Source organism: Cannabis sativa, chromosome 1 (genome assembly GCF_029168945.1).
Source record: "Cannabis sativa cultivar Pink pepper isolate KNU-18-1 chromosome 1, ASM2916894v1, whole genome shotgun sequence".
Lineage (NCBI taxonomy): Eukaryota > Viridiplantae > Streptophyta > Magnoliopsida > Rosales > Cannabaceae > Cannabis > Cannabis sativa.
This window is the reverse complement of record NC_083601.1, coordinates 27,345,258-27,366,254: the sequence shown is the minus strand read 5'-3', so window position 1 is coordinate 27,366,254 and position 20,997 is coordinate 27,345,258. Positions and strand designations below refer to the sequence as shown.

General features: G+C 33.0%; 2 protein-coding genes across 5 annotated transcripts; one reads left to right on the top strand and one right to left on the bottom strand.

Moving 5' to 3' along the window:
* Positions 1 to 2,238: 2,238 nt before the first annotated feature.
* Positions 2,239 to 11,590, top strand: LOC115706380 (serine/threonine-protein kinase TIO). 4 transcript variants are annotated; one of them, XM_061106933.1, is made up of 23 exons: positions 2,249 to 2,638; positions 3,039 to 3,167; positions 3,270 to 3,344; positions 3,428 to 3,520; positions 3,662 to 3,736; positions 3,911 to 4,003; positions 4,133 to 4,196; positions 4,320 to 4,404; positions 4,780 to 4,852; positions 4,934 to 5,002; positions 5,101 to 5,181; positions 5,301 to 5,376; positions 5,464 to 5,619; positions 5,834 to 5,972; positions 6,093 to 6,264; positions 6,749 to 6,850; positions 6,931 to 7,470; positions 7,643 to 8,800; positions 9,542 to 9,775; positions 9,909 to 10,052; positions 10,202 to 10,282; positions 10,458 to 10,646; positions 11,098 to 11,590. In XM_061106933.1, exons 2-23 carry the CDS (start codon positions 3,078 to 3,080, stop codon positions 11,341 to 11,343), a joined length of 4,035 nt encoding a protein of 1,344 aa, XP_060962916.1. In that variant the 5' UTR covers positions 2,249 to 2,638; positions 3,039 to 3,077; the 3' UTR covers positions 11,344 to 11,590. The 4 variants fall into 4 exon arrangements, with proteins under 4 accessions (XP_060962922.1, XP_060962916.1, XP_060962913.1 ...); XM_061106930.1 differs by having other exon boundaries at positions 3,033 to 3,167; XM_061106931.1 differs by having other exon boundaries at positions 3,024 to 3,167.
* Positions 11,591 to 12,338: 748 nt separating this feature from the next.
* LOC115708227 (uncharacterized) lies at positions 12,339 to 15,741 on the bottom strand. The gene is made up of 4 exons (XM_030636446.2): positions 15,404 to 15,741; positions 14,930 to 15,188; positions 13,982 to 14,176; positions 12,339 to 13,214 (listed from the first exon to the last, which is right to left on the bottom strand). The coding sequence occupies exons 1-4, from the start codon at positions 15,499 to 15,501 to the stop codon at positions 12,819 to 12,821; spliced, it is 948 nt and encodes a 315-aa protein (XP_030492306.2). The 5' UTR covers positions 15,502 to 15,741; the 3' UTR covers positions 12,339 to 12,818.
* Between the last annotated feature and the right edge of the window lie 5,256 nt (positions 15,742 to 20,997).

Sequence of the window (20,997 nt, the reverse complement as noted above, 5' to 3'; positions counted from 1 at the left end):
ATCAAATATATTAAAGTAGTATATTAATAAAAATATTTTTAATTTTATTATTTTTAATATTTGCATTTAAATAAAAATAAAAAAAAAGACAAAAGAAATATTTTCTAATAATATAATTATCGTTACATTAGTTTTATAATGTAATAGAAATTACAATACAAGATGTAATAACTATTACAATATAGTAACTAGGAGGCTTTAAAAGTTTAAATTACATAAAACTAAACATGCCATTTGATTTTATTAAACATAATGCTAATACACACTTTCTAGCGAGTCTCATTTTCTTGCTGTTCGTAGTTTTACTGAGTGCTATATTTGTTTCAGTTTTGGGAATGTATTATTCAATGAAGTATTCTCCTTTACTAAAAATCAATAATCTAATTATGAACTAATTAAGTAATTAGTCCGAATGATAATAACATGATATTTATCATGTTTATTTTTATTTATTTTTGAATAATAATAAAACTAAGTGGATATCATATATGGTAAAAAAAAATTCTTATTTTAATAAAAAAATGATAGTAAAAATTATTGGGAAATTCTATAATGCACTCCCTCAAAAGGATACACCGATACATTTCTCTCTATTTTAGTATCCGAAATAATTTTTTAGTCAAATTTTTTCTCATGGTCATGCAGATTATAGTTATTTAAGACATCCTGTAAAATTTTAAGAAATTAGAAAAAGTTTAACATGCTGAAAATTGCGTTCAAGCAGTGTGTTGCACGCGTGACTATTTTATTTTATACGCGTGTAAAATAGACTGTTTAAACATTATTTTCTATATTGTAAATTATTTCAAATTTCTCAAAATTTTGTAGAATATCTTAAATAGCTATAACGTATATGAATATGAAAAAAAATTAGACTATTTTTTTTTTCTTTTCTAGATACCAAAACAAGTAGGGGTGCATTAGTACATCCCTTTTAAGAGGGTGTATTGTAAAATTACCTAAAGTTATTTGGTAAGTCTACTAGGGGTGTTCGCAGTGCGGATGGTGCGGTTTTTGACCATTTTTTCAAACCAACCCGCACATGCGGTTTTTCTAATTTCCCAAACCGCACCCGCACCGCAAAACTAAAAAACTGCACCGCAGAAAAAGGTGCGGTGCGGTGCGGTCTTTGCGGTTTCTGCGGTTTGGACTATTACCAAATAATTAAACTATCACAAATACAATAAAGCTTGAGCAATATTTGTCAAAAATACCATAAGGGTTGAACATAAAATATGAAAAAAAAAAATAATAACTTTCAACAATACAATAATTAGTGGGTTTTGGGTTAGACATTCACATATTGGACTAAATAAATATAAAAGTTGGTATTTTTATAATGTGCGGTGCGCTGCGGTTTGAACCGCATATTAACAATTCAAAACTGCAAACCGCACCGCACCGCACCGCGCGGTTTAGGAAAAATTCAAACCGCGACCGCACCGCAAAGAATTTCAAACTGCATTTTTTTTGCGGTGCGGTGTGGTGCGAACGGTTTGAACGGTTTGGGCGGTTTGATGAACACCCCTAAAGTCTACCATGCACCTTTTTAAAGGAGTGTATCGATAGACTCCATTTCTATTTGACATTCAAAAGAATTATTTTTTTTTTTATTATAAATACATTAGCTATTTAAGATTATTTATAAATTTTTTAAAATTCTTAAATAATATACAATTTTGAAAATAAGATTTATATATTTTATTTTAAAGTTTTTGTTTAAACTTTATTTTTTATTATTGTAAACTATTTTATATTTTTTTAAAACAATTATAAGTGATTTTAAGTGTATTTTTCGAAGGCTAATTAGTAATTTTTCTCGTGCTCTCTGAACTTTTTTTGCTGTTAAAAATTTCCCCAAAACTATTGAGATTGTTAAATTTAAGGACTTTTGTCTAATTTCATTCAATTTTATTGTTTCAGTGATTGTTTATGTACTAAACCATGCTCCCCGATATCTATTAAATCATGCCCCTCAAACTTTGATATGTACTAAATCATGCCCCTTGAACTTTCATCCATGTTAGAATTTTTTTTACTAAAATTAGACAAAGGTCCTTAAATTTAACAATCTCAATAGTTCATGGGGAATTTTTAACGACCAAAAAAATTCAAGAGTACGATTTAGTACATGTCAAAGTTTAGTGAGAAAAATCCAAAATAAATAGGGTACCACTACATTTTTTTTTTTAAAGAAGGTACCACCATTTTAGTAACCTACTAAATTTCCAAAGTTATTTTATTTTTATATATGGTTTGATGACGGTGCAATAATTTAAAAGATTACAGTACATTCAAAACCTCCATTTCAGTTAAAACCAGCTGCATATTATTTTATGTTGGAAATAATTTATTTTTATGATTAGGAAAAAAGAAAAAACCTATTATTTTTTTGTATTTCAAAAACAAAAACCGAGCGGGAATAAACTCAACAATACAGGCATCTTCTTGTCTGTCTATATCAACATTTCAAATTATTATTTTCTAATTTATTACTGTACACTATCGAAGATTTCTTCCCCAAATCTCTGCGATAATCCTCCAATGCTCACCATTATCTTACGATCTTCTCATTTCTGAAAGACCCAGCCATTTTGGATATTATACTTCGGTACTTTCCACTACTCTGCTTATAAAAGTATATAATTTATAGTATTTAACTTCATCTTTTTCTTCCGTTTTCTCACTTGCCAAATTAATATTGGTCTTACTGTTTTGATGCTCGAGTGTTTTTGCATTTCTCTCATAACTATTCTATCAGCTTAATACTTAGTTCCATATATTTTGTATTCTGATCAGATAGACTTATAATTTCTTGATTACCCTCTTTTTTTTTCTTCCTAAATTTAGGCATGTTTAATGGTTTTCTTGATTAGCAGTTTTGCAGATTTTATGTTGGTTGAGATTATTGGAATTTCAAATATCTATTGTAAATTCCATGTTTTTTTTTTTTTTTTCTTTTTTTGGATATTTGCTGGCCATTATTTTCATTTTGTTTTAATGTGTCAGTTGAATTTTTTTAGTTGTTTAAGATACAGGGTAAGAAAGTGGTAGAGGAATATAGCTGTAGTCGAAAGATGGGTGTGGAGAATTACCATGTAATTGAGCTTGTAGGCGAAGGATCATTTGGGAAGGTATACAAGGGAAGGCGCAAGTATACCGGCCAGGTACCTATGACATCCTTTTCAACTTCTATCAACATTAACACTATTCTGTCAATGCCTGTATTTTTGCATTGACAAGCTTTTGTTATTATTTTTGGTTCATAGACGGTTGCAATGAAGTTTATAATGAAGCATGGGAAAAGTGACAAGGATATTCACAATCTAAGACAGGAGATTGAGGTATTTTTTTCCCTAATTTGATTTCATGATGGTCTTAATAAGTGATTCCTTGATGTTTTTTTAACTTGGCAGTTATTTTACAGATTCTTAGAAAGCTAAAGCATGAAAATATCATTGAGATGCTTGATTCTTTTGAAAGCCCTCAGGAGTTCTGTGTTGTAACCGAATTTGCACAGGCAATGATCCTTTAATCTTCTCGAGTTTTACATTCACCATAAGCTAAACATGTATTAAAATCAGTCATTAAAACTATGTAATAGTATGTGACTAGCCCATTCTAGAATGGATTCTAATACATGCATCTTCCTGATAACCAGGGTGAACTATTTGAGATTCTCGAGGATGACAAGTGTCTTCCTGAAGAACAGGTTCAAGCAATTGCGAAACAGTTGGTACATCCTCTTTAGGAATATTCTTTGCATCCCATTTCAGTATTGGTTACAGTTGATGTTTTCATCTGTGGTGACTCTTTTACCTTATGTTTCACTACATACATACATAGATACATGCCAGATCAATTTCTACTTTATAGTCTGTTCCTTCTGATTTCCTGTTAATCTTTACAGGTGCGGGCATTGCATTACTTGCATTCCAACCGCATTATCCATCGTGATATGAAACCTCAGAACATTCTAATTGGTGCTGGATCTGTAATTAAGGTTGACGGTTAAGAGAATAAACATTTTCTTAATGTTGCGAAATTAATTATTAATGTCAATATCTTCTATATACAGATGTTTTATAGCATTTCTACATTCATGTGATTTTAACAATTTCCTTGGTAACAGCTTTGTGATTTTGGATTTGCACGTGCAATGTCTACAAATACTGTTGTTCTACGATCTATAAAAGGTAGCTTATTTGAGCCTGAAATGACTTATGTACTTTTCTAGTTTATTGTCAGTGAACGATCATATAAAATCCTGACAAGCTATACTGCTGTCTTTGCTGTTTTGATATTATTTTGGCATTTAGGCACTCCACTGTATATGGCTCCAGAATTGGTACGGGAACAACCTTATAACCATACTGCTGATTTATGGTCTCTTGGAGTCATACTGTACGTAACCTTTTTTTCACTTCATATTTTAATGATCTGGTTTGACTTTACTAGTTGAATTTTTTGCCAAGATTCTTTTGATTAGACTTGCAAACTATTTTAGGCGGATATCTACTTCCTTGTTGTTAGCTGAAATTGCTGTTTTGTTACAGTATAGTTGCGGGTTAATATATTCTCTTCTTGAAATGATTTTCATTTCCAATATAAATATTGATTGTTGGGATGGTATTGATTGCTTGTCAGCAAAATAAGTTTAATGTATTTTTCTGGAAAAAGAATACAAAAACTGGAGCTTACATTTTTTCTTGCAAAGTTCCCTATGCCATTGTTTCTATCTTTGTTGAAACCTGAAATTAAATTGTATGTATATAACAGGTATGAATTATTTGTTGGTCAGCCTCCATTTTATACAAATTCTGTATATGCGCTCATCCGCCACATTGTTAAGGTAAGTTCAGTTAAAAAGAATATGAATTTTGCTATAGTTTTAAGTATAAGCCCGCAATCTTAATTTTCATAAATGTGCCAGGATCCAGTCAAATATCCTGATAACATGAGTCCAAATTTCAGAAGTTTCTTGAAGGGATTGCTCAATAAGGTTGTCATATTATAATCAGGACCTTCCCTTTTCTAAATTTATAAATTTTATACTACTGACGTCCAATTTTAATATTTTTCTTATATGTGAGGGCACAGGTACCTCAAAGTCGATTGACATGGCCATCTCTTCTTGAACATCCATTTGTTAAGGAAACCTCTGATGAACTGGAGTCCAGGGTAAATAATATTCTATTATATCTAATTCTTATTTAGATACTGGCACCTGAACATTGTGTGATTATTTTTATTCAATAATTCCAATTACATGACTGTTAAACTTTTTTTTCCCTTTCCAGAATTTACACTCTGTAAATGGTAGAGACTATGATGCAGCATGGAAGGGAGAAGGGGGCAGAACTTATTTGCCATCAGGTTAGCTACTTCCAGTCCTTGGTGTCATTTCACTTAATACATTTACTTTTCATCATTTCTTAATAGTTACTGATTATCTTGTTGCAGGCAAAATAAATTCCCCTTGTCCTTTAAAGAGTAGTAATGGGCCGGCCTGTCAGAATGATATGCAGACGCAGTTAAATGTCCCTGCCACTACTGCGGGCAATTCTTCTCCACAGGACTTCCAAGGTTTTGCAGATCCAATCGATGTTAAAGAGCCAGGTAGATGCATGTCTACATGACTTTTTCCTTGCATAGCCTTATTAGTTATTATTGTATGCCAGATTACAATTTGTTGTATTTATTGTATAAGTTATGACCATAATTTTGATTTTGAGAATATTTTGGTCATGTCTCAATGAAATTGACAGCCTAGAAATTATATTCACCACTTATAGAATAGTAGAATGAAGTGAACTAAGTAATTTTGTTTTAGGTGGCCAAACATTTGATAGACTGGAAAGTGCTTCACGTACAGTCAAAGGAGCACAAATTATTTGTCAAGATACTGAGGCTCTACGCCATGTCTTGTTACCACTAAAAAGATGGCCGAAAGGATCTTCAACTCCTTGCAGGTAAATCTAGTTGCATTCTTTATATCATTAGCCATGTCACTGACTCACAACATCACACCATACATGTACAAAGGGTTTTATATATTTATTTAACACTTTGGTGCTGTGCCAAATTTGCAGTGATCATGATATTCTTAGTTCGAATCAGTCACTAAGAATTCTTTCAAACTTAGTTGCTGCTGGCACCATTCATGCCAGTGGACTACTTGATGAAATAATACGCGAACTTCTTGTTTTCACTGCCATTATTGTTGGCTTGAAGTCATCTGACGTTAATGACTTGAAAGCAAAGGTGCTTTTCTTAATTTAGAACGTAGTAGAGTTTGATTATTCATTGCCTATCTGTAAATGACTGTGATGCATGTTGTTAGATTGTTTGGAGAAAGTGGAAAATGGAGATGATTGGCTGTTATCAGATCATGATCTTCTGTCTTTAGTTTCATGTTATTTACGTCCTACTGTTATATTCATATGCTCTTCTTTGGTCTATAACATATCAGTCATCTGTGTATTTATTTGCACATTTTTTGGCAGGTTTAATGATGATGTGTCATTTTCCCCCTTCCAATTGATATGTATTTATCAAGCTTGATCCAGACATTTGTTCCTATGCTTTTCTTAGCATTAATCAGAAATTGTTTATGATATGTTTTGTATATGTCTTGTGAAATTTAATAATCTCTCAAACAGTTCTTGAAGTAGAAGAGCTAAATAAATGCTCTGAATGATTTTTCTCAGTGATGACTTTGACTAATTCAAACCTGATTTCTTTGTAGAGTTTATGTATCGTGAAAATTTTGATGGACAATAGGGGAGGAAGTGGCATTACTGGTTCATACTTCAGGCACTGGGTTGCTTTGGCTGACATATTTTCACAGGTTTTAATCTTTTTGGGACACACTGGTAGCTCAAAATAATGTCAGTTGCTTCTAAGTATCTCATTTTGTTAAATATGTAGGTTGTTGGCTGCAGTGAAGATGTGCTTGGGAAAGTTTTGTATGAGTCCACTGCCTGCATTACTGTCATATTGTCTTCAGTTTCCCAAAGTTTAAAGACTTACTTTTTGAGTTCTGATCGTAATGACATTACTGTTCCTATCGAGACACTTAAACAGATCTTGGAACATGCTAAAACATCTGGTTTAGTGGATCAAATGTGTCTTTGTTTAGCTATCACGGGCTCAAGTCTTATCTCGGGTTCTTCTGAGATGCTGCGTGCTGCTAGCGAAGCCTGCCGAGCTATATGGTCACTAATAGATGCATCAGAAATTCTACACATGAAAGGAAGTGCAAATCAGTTTCCCCTTACTGCAATGCAAAGTCATTCTTTGGCCCGACTTGACATCAGTGATCAGGAAAGACGGTCCTTGCTTAATTCAGAGTCAGCAAAAGTTTCTGATGCAGTGACAAAGGCATTCCTCAGATCAAAGGCTGTCCAGGTTGCTATTTACTATTGTCTTCATCAACGTAATGAGGCTTCATTATGTGCTGGCATTCAGGTATATATCTCCCATTCTTATCATCAACATTTTACAATTTCTTTAGCAGGGGCATAGATTCTCAGTGATTATGAAAAGCTGTTGAATTTACTTGATGTTTCTAATGCTTATTCTCCTCTTTAACTTGAGTATTTTAACATGAGGGATGATGTAATTGGTATATATGTTTCAGCTTTTGTTGAGATGCTGTCTACATAGTGGAATGGTGCCTGGTGTTTTGTGTGGTCTTCCAAGTTCCCTACCAGTAACTACTGTTGTCAGTGGCGGAGGGGATGGCACCATTATTTCAGAAGTTTTCTCTATACTTTCATTTTGTGCTTCCTCTTCTAATAAAGATACGGAAACAGGTGAAGCAAATAATTTAAAGTGCAAATTAGCCAATCCCAGTGTATTGGTTCAGCATTCTTGTCTCATTGTTGCAACAATTGCACAATGTTTAAAGGCAACTGGAAGAAACTCGGCACTATTTATGCTTACAACATCCCAAAAGAAGCAGGTTTCTCGACTTATGATTCTTGCCCATTATTTCTCTTCTGATGACAGAACAAAAACTTCCTTCCAACCCCATATTGCCTCAGCTATGTTGGCTTTTGCTTCCATTCTATCCCTCGAAGTTGGATCTTCTGTTGAATCCTCTGTTTCTGAGATAGCAGTGCCTTTGATTCCTCGAACTGCCTCACTTTTTGAATGCCTTAAAATTTCATTAGGCAATGAAAATGAAATTAGTACCGAGGCTGCAAATGGTGCTCTTTCGTATTGGCATGGCCTTAAGGATGGATGTGTTGGTTTGTTAGAATCCAGACTGAGGTGGGGAGGACCACTCGCTGTTCAACAGCTGTGTGCAAGTGGCATCCCTCTGCTTCTACTCGAGTTGTTAGCTAAAAAACCTTCAAAAGTTTCACCTGAAGGAATTGACAGTACCAAAGATAAAGCTGGACTTTCTCCTACAGGAGTAGTGTGGACAGTTTCATCTATAAGCCATTGTCTTTCTGGGGGAAGCACTACTTTTCGGCAGATTATGAAGAGTGATCATATGAAACTGATATCTGATTTGATTGGTGATGTACATCTCAAGCTTGTAAGATGCTGGGTTGGTCCTGGTGGAGGCAGGGATGGTGTAAGAGATATAATAAATTCAGTAATTGATCTAGTAGCATTTCCTCTCGTTGCTTTACAGAATGCTCCAGGGCTGCCTTCTGCTACCGCCTCTGTTAATAGTGGATTTATTCTCAATATGGGTTCACCAGGTGGTAGGGTGTGTATGGAAGACAAGGACATGGTGAAAGTAATTGAAGAAGATATGGGAAAGTATATTAAAATTCTTTTGGAGGTTAGATCTTTTGCCCTCTTTATTTCATTCCAAATCCAGTTAATGTTTTTCTTAATTACTAATTATTTATTTTAATATTTTTCTGTAACATGTATATATATAATGTGCACCATAGTATTAAAAATAAATAAAAAACCACACTACATGCTAAGTCTTCTCAACCAAATAACCAACGAACCCCACTTTGTTAAATAAGACTTTCCTATTGTATGTAATATTTTGGTGCACACATCATCGTATCTCATAAAGGATCTAAATATTTTTTTTCACCTAGTTTTTAAACTCCATATACAGTAACTCGGGTAGGAATCATGTGCTCTATAATAACTTGGGTAGAATGTTTTAGTTTGGAAGGGTGTTTTATGTGTAGAATTAAGAAAAAATGTACAAAGATGGAAGATCTAGATCCCAAAAAAAAAATCTTTTTTAGTTTCAAAACGCCATATTTATATTAAGTTGTCTAGAAATTCTGTGCGCTCTATAACTGAATGTTTAAACCTCATGTACAACCTTGTCATACTCACACCATTCACTAATTCTATGCTGTTTTCATTACTGATTTTTTATTTATTTTTTTATTTTTGGTTAATCGTTATGGAGGATAACTAAAAAAATGTTGCAAACTGTGCCTTTTAGTTCACTTGACGACTAAATTTAGTTATGTGGCCGTGAAGCATAATGACGTTAAACTTGAAAGGGACCTATATATGTTACTCATTTCATTTCTTCTGAAGTTTCCAGGTGGGAATGCCTGTTGTCATTTTACGATGTTTGGAACTTATGGACTCGAAAGATTTAGGAAGGCCTGTTGCCTTTCTTGCTAAAATGATGAACTATCGACCTCTGGCAATTCAACTTGTAAATAAAGGTTTGTTGGAACCTAATAGGTGGAGAAGGTTGTTTGATTATTCAAGCCCTAAAGAAGTCACACTGGACGCTCTTATGATTGTTTCAGATTTGGCTCGCATGGATAAGGTGTGTTTGTTTTTGGTTTCATTACCATTTGTGCAACGTGTATGCATTAATATATGTTTTGATAAACAAATTTATGGTCGTCTGGAGCTGCCATAAAAGTGTTCAATAAGTTTTTGACACTTGTTGTTTTCAGGGACTTTATGAACACATCAACAGGGCTTCTATTTTGGAGCACCTGAAGGAATTTCTTACTCACGAAGATCCCAACATCCGTGCAAAAACATGTAGTGCTCTAGGCAACATGTGCCGGCATAGCTCCTACTTTTATAATGCTCTTGTAAGTTATGAAGACAAAACCATACATACATACTATTATGAGCACACACAAATTCATCCATTGGTCCTGTTTACTTTTAGCATACTACCTGGGATGCTGGGCTTACTTCAAATTGTGTTTTCACTTTTCACATGATATTGGTGTTCCAGGCAATGCATCAAATCATCGGCCTTTTAATTGATCGATGCTCTGATCTTGACAAACGCACACGAAAATTTGCATGTTTTGCTGTAAGTTTGTTGCTATACTAGAGGAAAACATTTCCAACTGTTTCCGTTTTGTTAAAACTACATTTTTAGTAAGAAGCTCTCACAGTTGATTTAAGTGTTCTGAAGTAGTGCATGAGAAAGCATAGACATCCCTTATCATATCTATGGCTGATTTGTAATTTGTTTTCCTATGCAGATTGGAAATGCTGCTTACCACAACGACACATTGTATCAAGAGCTGAGGAGATCCATACCTCAGCTTGGTAATCTGCTGCTTTCAGAAGAAGACAACAAGACTAAATCGAATGCTGCAGGTGCATTAAGTAATCTTGTTCGCAATTCCAGCGAGCTTTGTGAAGACATTGTGTCTAGAGGAGCCTTGCAGGTTTGTGGGCATGTTTTTTTTGGTTGCTTTTCTATGCTACCACATCATACAACCGTATGACATGTTTTAGTTTTGGATTAGTAAGTTACTTCTGTGTGTATTTCTTAATCTAGGTCAGAATTAGTTTCTTTTGTTATATCAGCTAGATAATTTCATCGGATCTTTTGCTGTCCGATACTATGAATATATAAATTGAACAAAATCTAAGTGCAGTAGCGAGAAGAGTATATACACTACATGGGTGTTTTTCTGGTTCCTTGGTGAGAAAAATTAGCTTCAAGACTTGAGTATTTTGTTTATATGAAAGAGAATTTCGAGAGGCTCATGTGACTCTTCTGTATTTCTGTTATTGTGCAAATTTAAACAATGTTGACATATCAAAATCAATTCATATAATTTTTCTTTTCACCATTGATAATGACTTGATTTTTGTTTGGTTATGCATTGCCAGGCTTTACTAAAGTTGGTAGCTGACTGTTCAGCAGTAGCATTAAACCCAAGTAAGAAAGATGCTCTAAACGAGTCACCTCTAAAGATTGCTATGTTTTCATTGGCAAAAATGTGTGCACATCCACCTTGCAGACAGTTCCTTCGTTCATCAGAGTTGTTCCCAGTGATTGGGAGGCTAAGGCAATCTCCAGAAAAGGAAATTTCGAAATATGCCTCTGTTGTCATCAGCCAAGTGAGTGATGCTTAAGGACCAAGAAGTAATTTTAGAGTGATTACACAACTGTGGATGTGGATAGTGGATAGAAAGAAACCCAAGTTAGGTAAATGTGAGAGTTTGCCAGTCATGTTCTTGAATACCCCAACCCCCAACCCAAGTTTAGTCTTTTGTGTATATGATTATTTTTAAGTATCAGTTCCAACAATGTACAAGTTTTTCCTCTTAAAATATTTATCTATATACATAAGTACATGTCTCTGGCTATGCTTTGGCCAAATATCTTGAGCTTTGGAATGATACATCACGTTTATTTGGGTACATTATTATTATGATGGTGATATTAGGCTTAAAGATGGTAACATAAATTCATTTATGAGGCACAATGCGTGTAGAATTTATTCATTAATGGGGTGGCAATAATGAAAGAAATAAAGAAAAGAAAACAAAAGAGAATTCATTAGTTATTTAACCATATTTGTCCAGACTCCACTGGATAAAAATTTAGTAGGCTAAAATCAGTGAGAAATTAGTCTTACAAATATTGGATTTTGTTAAACTCTGATTGATAATTTTGTATGCTTATAAATATCAATAAGTTCATTTTTCAAGAAATGATCGTGGTTGGCAAAGTAGTATTTTTTTTAGTATTGAAAATGTTGATAATTTACCTGAATTTGTTGAGAATTTGCTAATAGGTGCCAAAATTAAATTAAATTATTAATTTTAAGAAAACAAAATGGTATAATAGAGCAACTTATATTCTTATATTTTTAATACAAAAATGACATTTTTTCAGTGCTAGATCATAATTTACAGGTAATATGTGAATACAATATATTATTCAATTATACTGTTTTTTTTGCTGTACTTTTCTTCAATCATCTAAGAAAATTGAAATTAAAGGAGAATACAGAAACTATTGGTTATATCATTTTGAGCGATTGATGTCTCTTTTAAAACTAAATCAAAGAATGAGAAATTAGAAGCATCACACACACTAACTAATGAGCAATATGCAGATTATGAAAGAAGGATGAAGTTTATTTACCCTTGTCCAAATTGCATTTTTACATTACACTCGTTACCCATTATAATATGAACCATAACTCAAACGCTCAGTAATATTAAGGCAATATATATTATATAAAGCTACCACTGTTCTTAATAGCAACTTAAAAGTAAAGTTCGAAAGTATTTATCCAACATCATAATAAACTCTTCAAAATACCAAAATGATACATAAATAACTTGCATTGACATGTAGGCTTGCGCAAAGAAATTGATCGAAGCGACATTTTAGTTCCTGGCTCTCGTTCCAGAGATCAGAACCAGTTGAACAGCCCCAGCAGTAAGTTTCAGATTTTTCTAGGTTGTTCTTCGAGCAAAGCTTAATGCGGCACAAAACATGCCTTCAGCAGTAAGTTTCAGATTTTTCTAGGTTGTTCTTCAAACCCCTCTAATTATCAGAAACAATTGAATTTGCCAGTCTTCAGCTCCAATACAACTTAAAAGCTTATTTCACGTCTTTCTGCGAAAAACTTTCCTGTTATTGCTTGGTCTGGAAGTAAGGCAAGCCATACCCCAGTATCAGCACCTTCTTCAGCTGGAATGTTCCCAGCATAACCAGTCATAGCAGTTTTTACCCAGCCCGGGCAATAGCAGTTAATGTAAATTTTCTGGCCATCTGGCCTATCAGATAGTACCCTTGCCATTAGCCTTGTGTAAGCATTAACAGCAAGTTTTGATACCGAGTAGTCAGTAAACATTTGTGGCCACCCGCCTGCTTCCCAGGTGCCTTCTTCTACTTGTTGTACAAAAGTAGATACAGCACCGTCAATCAATTCCACTGAGAGCGAATTCAGATCACTTAGTTGTTGTCTCAAAGTCAAATCTCCAACTCTCTGTCAATTAAAGCCTTGATTAGTTTAAAGTGACTAGCACCAAGGTGTTTACAACATTACCTACGGAAAATGACTTCTCAACAATTTTTTGCATAGCAGGGTAAGATTTAAAATATGAAATGGAGACTCCAAAAGTACTCCCCATTTTGGAAATCCCCTGAAAATTGATAAATAACAATATAATAGTTGAATAAAAGGAACAATAGCAAGAAATGGAGTAAATTGTTTTTCCCAACATTAAAAAAATGAAAGGAAAGAAGTACAACACTCTAATTTCTAATTTGCAATTATTTGAAGGCCAATATACATTTTTGGGGTTGTTCCTTTATGAGTTGTTTACTTACATTTTCTCATCCAAAAGTTCAACACTAAACATATTTAGAGATAATAAGCCCCAGTACATCATTAAGAAGGAAAGATACATGTACATACATGCATGCTTATATTTGTTAGGGTGATTTCCTTCAAAAGAGAAAAGGTAGAGAATAGCAATACTACAAGAAACCCACAATGTAACTAGTTAGGTCCATACAAGTGAAATAGGAAAGAAGAATGGCCATGACTACATAGCCTAGAAAGAACAATTCCCTTCACAAGGAAATCCTTAGCAAACCATAATTTAAAACACCATAGCCACAAAAGAAAGTATGATATATTGGTATGGGAAAAGAAGGAAGTAGATTAAAAAAACAATACATACAAAAACCTTGCATGCACAACAGAAAGAGGCACACATAAGGGGTAAAAAACATTGAGTTTCTACTTACATTTCGTCTGCCGTTTAGTCTACCTAATCTTGAGCTCACATTTACAATCCTAGCACCCACATTAGAAGCTTTCATCAGGGGAATCATAGCTTCAATCATACTTTTGGTGCCAAAATAATTGGTTGCTACAACCTCCCGGGCATGTTCAAGAGAATTGTTAGCCCCAAGATTGAAATTAATACCAGCATTGTTTATCTGATACAAGAAATAATACAGCACTGTAAGATTACCAGCCACCACATGACTTGCAATGGACTGAATTACATAATTCTTCGAATCCATGTCTATCATCTTATTGACTTAGACTAAATTCAGAGAGTATTAATATTCCTTTTTTTAATTAATTGAAAAGACAAGGCAAGAAAAAGCCAACTTTAGTAGTAATAGAAGACAATACTGAAATTTGAGATCTGAAACACAAATTTAATAAAATAAAAGCAACATACATGGCTTCAAGTGAGTCTTTTTCTTCACTTGTACTCTATCATCTAGATGTTAGTTACTTCAAATTTTGCAGCACAATCAACCTCACACAAAAGAACATGCAATGCTAATCCATTTCTAGTACTAAAGTCAGACTACTATTCTCTCTACAGATATTAGTCTCACAAGACATAACCCTGCCCGCACACCTGAGATACGTGTGTTGTGTGTGGAAGGGTCCCAATATGATTTGGGACACCGAGTAAAAATGGTGAGACATGGCTGCCTAAGAGACAAGAGTAGAACTGTAGGACTCACTACAAAATTATACATGTTAAATTTTTATAATGCATAATTTAAACAAGCTCTTGAAGATTTGTAACACCCATTTTGTCAATGAGGAATTAACCTCTGACCATCTCACACAAACACACATATAATAAAATATTCTTTATAAGCTAAAAGAACAAGGAAATCATTAAATTGGTGTGAGGTGAAATGCACAATGTAGAAAGTTCAGCCTACCAGAATATCCAAACCACCATAGTTTTGTTGTAGCCAATCAGCAAATTGTTTGATAGATAAAGGGTCTAAAACATCAAGTTGATGAAAAGCCACATTAAGGCCACCTTCTTGTAAGACCTTAGCAGCTTCAGCACCAACATTACTATCTCTAGAAGTAAGTATCACTGTCAATCCATGCGTAGCGAGCTGCCTAGAATGTTCAAACCCAATACCCCTATTACCACCAGTTACCACTGCTATGGTTTCTGCAGACCACCATCTATAAAGAATGGCATAAAAACTTCATCAATGTTTCCCAAATTTAACAATTTGAAAGGGAAAAAAAGATACCCTTTTGACAATTTTCACAAAAACCCAAGTTGGTAGTAAGAATCAAACAAATGGAGAAGCAAACAGATTTGTATTCTGCGTATATGAGTATGAATATATGAGAACATTGAACATAAAAAAGAAAAATGAAAGAGAGAGGAAAACCTTTGGTGATCGGAATATGGAATGGTTCTAAGAAGAGATATCTCTTGGCGTCTCTGTTCTCTTCGGAGCTTTGACTTTTCGTTTGCGTTTCTACCCATCTTTAGAATCAGGTATAGTGGGTTAACGGTCTCAGAATGAGAAATGGAATAGGGAAGAAAAAGAAAAGAAGGAGCTTTGTTTGTTTGTTTGTTTTGTTTGAGGTTGTGTTGGTCAGTTATGTTTTGTTCAAAGGAAATAAACCTGGTTTTGAGGCACTGCGGTGGCCTGGTCGCACGCCTACTCCTATGCAATCGCTCAAATTCTCTTTTTTGGCTTGCTTCAATTAAAGAAAACAAATTTCCAAATTCTAATTCTTTTGCCAAATTTTATCACAAAAATATTTGTGTTTTTTTTTTATTTTGTTTTTTTATGGCTCTTGATTTTTTTTTGGTAAATACCATTTTGGACCCTCTGTTTTACAAAAGTTACTAATTGGACTCTGTGTTTTGTTAAATGACAAAATGGACCCTAAATTGATTTTTTGTCAAAATAAAGTTCTAAAAGTGCTATGACAAAACTGTTTACATTTTTTGTATTTGTTCGTATTAAGCATTGTCTTCAAGTTGGTTGTATTAAAAAAAAAGTTATCAAAAATTAAGCTAAGGGTCCTATTTTTACTATTTTAGAAAATACAGGGTCCATTTTATCATTTAACAAAACACAGAGTCCAATCTGTAACTTTTGCAAAATACATGGTCCAAAATGGCGAGTTAATTTCAAATCAAAAAAAAAAAGAAAAACATAAACAAATAAAAATAATTATAAAAGTACTCTACGAAATTTTTAATATTTTATAGTTTTTTAGAATTTATTTAAAATAATTTGCGGTATAAATATTTAAGTTTAACTTCAAATTGTAAATAAATAATTAAGTTTTAATTTTTAGCGGTAATAATACCTATGTTATATTTTTGTAACTCTGTAGTACCTAACCATTAAATATTAATTTATTATCTACGTGTCATGTTCTTATTGATATATTTAAATTATTATTTTTTTTTAAAAAACAAAAATTTAATTACTTAGACTAATTAAGAATTGTTACGTGATAATTTACTTAACATTTAACAGTCAAATATCTACAAAAGTTTTAGAATTATAACTTAGGTATTATTACGGTAAAAAATTAAACTCAGGTATTTATTTGCAATTGGGAGCTAAATTTAGGTATTTATGCCGTAAATTACTCTTTTATTTACATAAAAAAATAGTATTTTAATGTTGTAATCTTGTTATTTTGTTGTTATTTGTATATTATTATTAATGTTATTTTGGTCTTGTTTTGATGTTGTTTTCTTGTTACTTTTGTGTGAGTTTTTTGTATTTTTATAGAATATTGTAAAAAAATATATAAAAAAATTAAACATAAAAATGTTAAAAATTTATAAAAATTAGTATTTTATGTAATTTTTTTTTAATAATCCACCTACTTAAGATTTCGTTTAATCCAACATTCTAAAATAGTATATTCTTATTCTATGTTTTTATCCCTTTCTTCTTCTCACTAATCTTTGCTAATTACACACTATTTTTCTTAATTATTTTTGTAAGAATATTGCTATATGACTGTAACATATTGTTATTAGTGAAAAACCGTGTTTTTGCAAATGTCAATTATACATAAGAAAATATAAAATTGTATGTGTCTGCAGAAGCAGAAAGTAATTCTGTTACTGCAGAAACCAGTTTTGCAGTGACAAAACGGAATAGGCAGAATATAAAATATTTTGCCGAAAAATAAATAACTTGACACAAGAGATTTATACGTGGTATCAGTGTTCTCCCGAACACTACTAGTCCACGGGGCCACGCCCAGAGAATGAAATCAATTAATAAAGTATCAAAATTACAAAGACAATTGACTTAAACAAGTTTAGACTCCCTCTAAAGTATTACCGCAATCCTTTGTAATCCATTTTATGAATCTGACTTCTTGAAACACCTTCAAGCCCGAACTCCCTTCGTCTTTGAAGTGTGAGTGCTTACTTCCTCCCAAAGTAAGGCTTCAACAAGTCTTCTCCCGAAGACCAAGTGCTTACTTCCTCCCGAAGTAAGGCTTTATCAAGTCTTCTCCCGAAGACCAATCTCTTGTTCAGTCAAGTAGTTCTTCACAACCTCTAGGACACAGTAAGAACGGAAATAGACAACTAGAACCTAGATGAACAACTAAGCTCTCACAAAACAAAGAAAAACTCTCTTCTCTCAAATAAGATAAGTGCAAAAAATGATTAATGGAAGAGTTAATTCGAATGACTGCTCTCTAGGCTCTATTTATAGAACATAAAAACCTTAGAGACAGCCACAAGATCGAATCTACAACTGTATAAAAACTTTCCTAAAAAATACCATCTGCAGCATCAGATTCGGATGTTGACGCAACAGATCAGACCAGAAACGAGAAACTTGCTATAATCGGGTTCGATCCTCTATTAATGCTTGATTCCTGCCAAAAACAAATTAGATATTCTGATTGTATCAAGATACAATCGAAATCAATAAGGAAAAGACAAAAATCAAAATTTCCCTAAAAAAGACAACTTTCCAAAAGAGAATTGTTTCTCTTTTAAGAAGTTTCCAAACAAAGGAAAGTTCAGCTGAAAAGTGCAACTTTCCTAACAAGGAAAAGAGCAACTACAAACCGAATAAACAAGGTAAGAAATCGGTTATGAATGCACAAGAATCTTACCATAAAAGAGAAAATTATTTTGTCAACTAACTTGCCAAAAAAAAGGACTTTACAATCTCCCCCTTTGGCACTTTAGATGAACAAAATAATTTTTAACACAAAGTACCTGCAAGATAAAGTTAGCAAGAGCAAATAACTACTCCCCCTGAGTAACACAATCAAAAACCACAAATAACAAAATAAACAAGCTAACTTTTAAACCAAAGATGTTCATAAGAACTAAACACAACTCCCCCTAGAAAAAGGGTCCAGAGTTGGTCTAAACAAACAGTTTAACAATCCATATATTACTCCCCTTTTTTGTTTATCTAAGGGCCAAAGATGAAGACGATGAAGACCAAGTCCTGTAAGGACGCACATATTTTCGAGCCACTTGCTTAGGAAGATGTTTTGGCTTCTCGGGCTGAGATTCACGCTGGTGAAGCGATGAATCTCCTGTTTTTGCAGCAGTAGGAGGCACGGTAGAAGCAGCAGGAGGTGCATTGGAGGGGGTTGCATCGGTTTCCACCATATTTTTGGGATGCCCTAGATTCTTTGTTTTCACCATTTTGATCTGAAAGAGACAAACAACAGCAAACAAACAAGAGAGACAAAGAGATAGAATCGGGTTGTGGTGAGAATAAATGACAAAAATTAGTTTAAATAAACATGGGAGAGTTGAACAAAAAGGAAACTAATTTCAAAAAAATTTGAGTAACCACCAGCCCACGACTACAAAAGGAAACCGCCCACTCTCTTGCAACTCCTTTCTTTTTTTTTTAAAAAAATAAAATAAAATAAAAGGAAACTAGAATAACCAACATTATTTCCAAAAATAAGACAATCTTTCAAAATTAAATACTCATTACCATATAAAAGATCAATCTTTAAATGGAAACATATTAAAATAAATCAAGGAAGAATAAATATTGATACTTACCAATTAAACACAAAATTTCCTTAGCCCATGAATCAGATCACCACTCCTCCCTCCTTTTTTTTTTTTTTAATTTTTTTTTATTTTAAAGAAATCGAAAATAAAATGTGTACAATAATTATAAGAAATTCTAACTAAGCAATTTAATCAAATATCATTAAAATTGACAAAATAAAATACATGTTATGCTTTCAAAAGAAAATAACTAATTAGTATCTCAGGAACAAATCATACTTAATTGATGTTGAGGAAAAATATATGCATGTTACTAAAAATTGTGAACTAGGATTTTCACTTTAATTCAGTAGAGGAGACTTACAAATTTGAACACACTTGTCAGACATAAGTGTGTGCAGTGAAAATAGAATCATTGTCCTTGGCAAGATTTTTCATTTTTGCCTTTTTCAATTTGATCCCGCAACTGGATGCTATCACACCATACTGAAGGTAGCCCTTTTCTATGGTAGTGCATCCTCATCATAGTTGCTAATTACAATGTTCCAGCTTACTCAAAAGATGGCTTTCACACCTTAGTATGGGTAGCTCTATTCCAGCAAGGGGCCTGACAAGCAACTAAAATAAAAATCGCTCAACTCTGTATAAGAACATTATTTAATCCCAGACACAAAGAAAAAGTAACATGAACATTTTAACTCAATTTCAAAAAGTACGATAAAAATGAGATCCTAACTAATTATAATCTAAAAGCATAAACATAATTTGTCAAATTAAAATGAAAGAAGATTAAATGCTAGAAAAGAAAAACTTAACAATATTGTACAAAAAAAATATGAACAAGAGAGATTAGATAATGCAAACTCCCAAAGACTTTCTGAGGAAGTCAAGGCGACTTGAATCTAGGGTCTTGGTGAAAATATCAGCTAATTGTTTTTCAGTATCAACATATTCTAATTGCAAAGATTTATTTTCAACAAGTTCCCTAATAAAGTGATGCCTTATATCAATGTGCTTTGTTCTAGAATGTTGAACAGGATTTTTGAAAATATTTATGGCACTGGTATTTTCACATGCAAAATAACAAGTAAGAATAGATGTGAGAGCATAGCAATTATCAACAGATCTAAACCCTTGTAAAATACATTATTTATCACTGTTAAGAACAAAACAATGATCATTGTCAAAATTGACGGTATACCCTTGATTACAAATCTGACTAATGCTAAGTAAATTAGCTTTTAGACCCTCAACAAGCATAACATTTTTCAACCTTGGTAACCCTTCAAAATTGAGAGTTCCCATACCAATGACATTTCCTGTTAAACCATTACCAAACATGACCTTACCACATTGCATTGGTCTGATATTCATTAAAAAATCCTTGTCACCTGTCATATGTCTAGAACAACTACTGTCAAAATACCACATTTGAGAAGCAGCACTTTTATCAGAAAAACCAGCTAGACATTTTTATTTTTCAACCCATTTTTGTTTCAAAGCACTATGTTTCTTTTGAAAAAATTTCAAATTACCAAAATAATTTGTTTTAAATATATTTTGCAACGTGAAACATTTAGGCCTGATATGTCCTTTAATACCACAAAAATGACAGATTGGAACAAACCTTCTTACCTGAGATCTTATTTTTTTTTGAACTTACTGGAGACTTTGCTTCGGTAGACGACATTTTTGTTGCAACAGATCTTAAATTTGCAGCAGCAGGTAAATTCGCTGGAACACTAGATTTTACAAATTTTGTTTTTCCAGAACTTTCAGTACCATTTGATCCAAGACCAGCAAAGCCTCTTTGACCTGCATTCTGAACTTCCTCAAAAATAGAAGATCCAGGGTTAAGCATTTGAATATTTTTCTTGAAATTTTCAAGCTCCTTCTTTAATAGAATAATTTCTTCATCTTTTAAACAAAAATCAGCCTCAAATTCTTTAATTTTCAATTCAAGAGATTCAGTTTGATTAGACAATTGTTTATTTATTT

What these genes read in the sequence shown, in the direction of transcription:
- LOC115708227 (XM_030636446.2), bottom strand. Translation starts at nt 15,501, where the DNA reads ATGGGTAGAAACGCAAACGAAAAGTCAAAGCTCCGAAGAGAACAGAGA. An exon ending in CCATATTCCGATCACCAAAG is followed by an intron (nt 15,189 to 15,403) that starts GTTTTCCTCTCT and finishes CATTCTTTATAG; the next exon opens with ATGGTGGTCTGCAGAAACCA. An exon ending in ATGGTGGTTTGGATATTCTG is followed by an intron (nt 14,177 to 14,929) that starts GTAGGCTGAACT and finishes TTCTTGTATCAG; the next exon opens with ATAAACAATGCTGGTATTAA.
- LOC115706380 (XM_061106933.1), top strand. Translation starts at nt 3,078, where the DNA reads ATGGGTGTGGAGAATTACCATGTAATTGAGCTTGTAGGCGAAGGATCA. An exon ending in ATCTAAGACAGGAGATTGAG is followed by an intron (nt 3,345 to 3,427) that starts GTATTTTTTTCC and finishes GTTATTTTACAG; the next exon opens with ATTCTTAGAAAGCTAAAGCA. An exon ending in GTGCTGGATCTGTAATTAAG is followed by an intron (nt 4,004 to 4,132) that starts GTTGACGGTTAA and finishes CCTTGGTAACAG; the next exon opens with CTTTGTGATTTTGGATTTGC.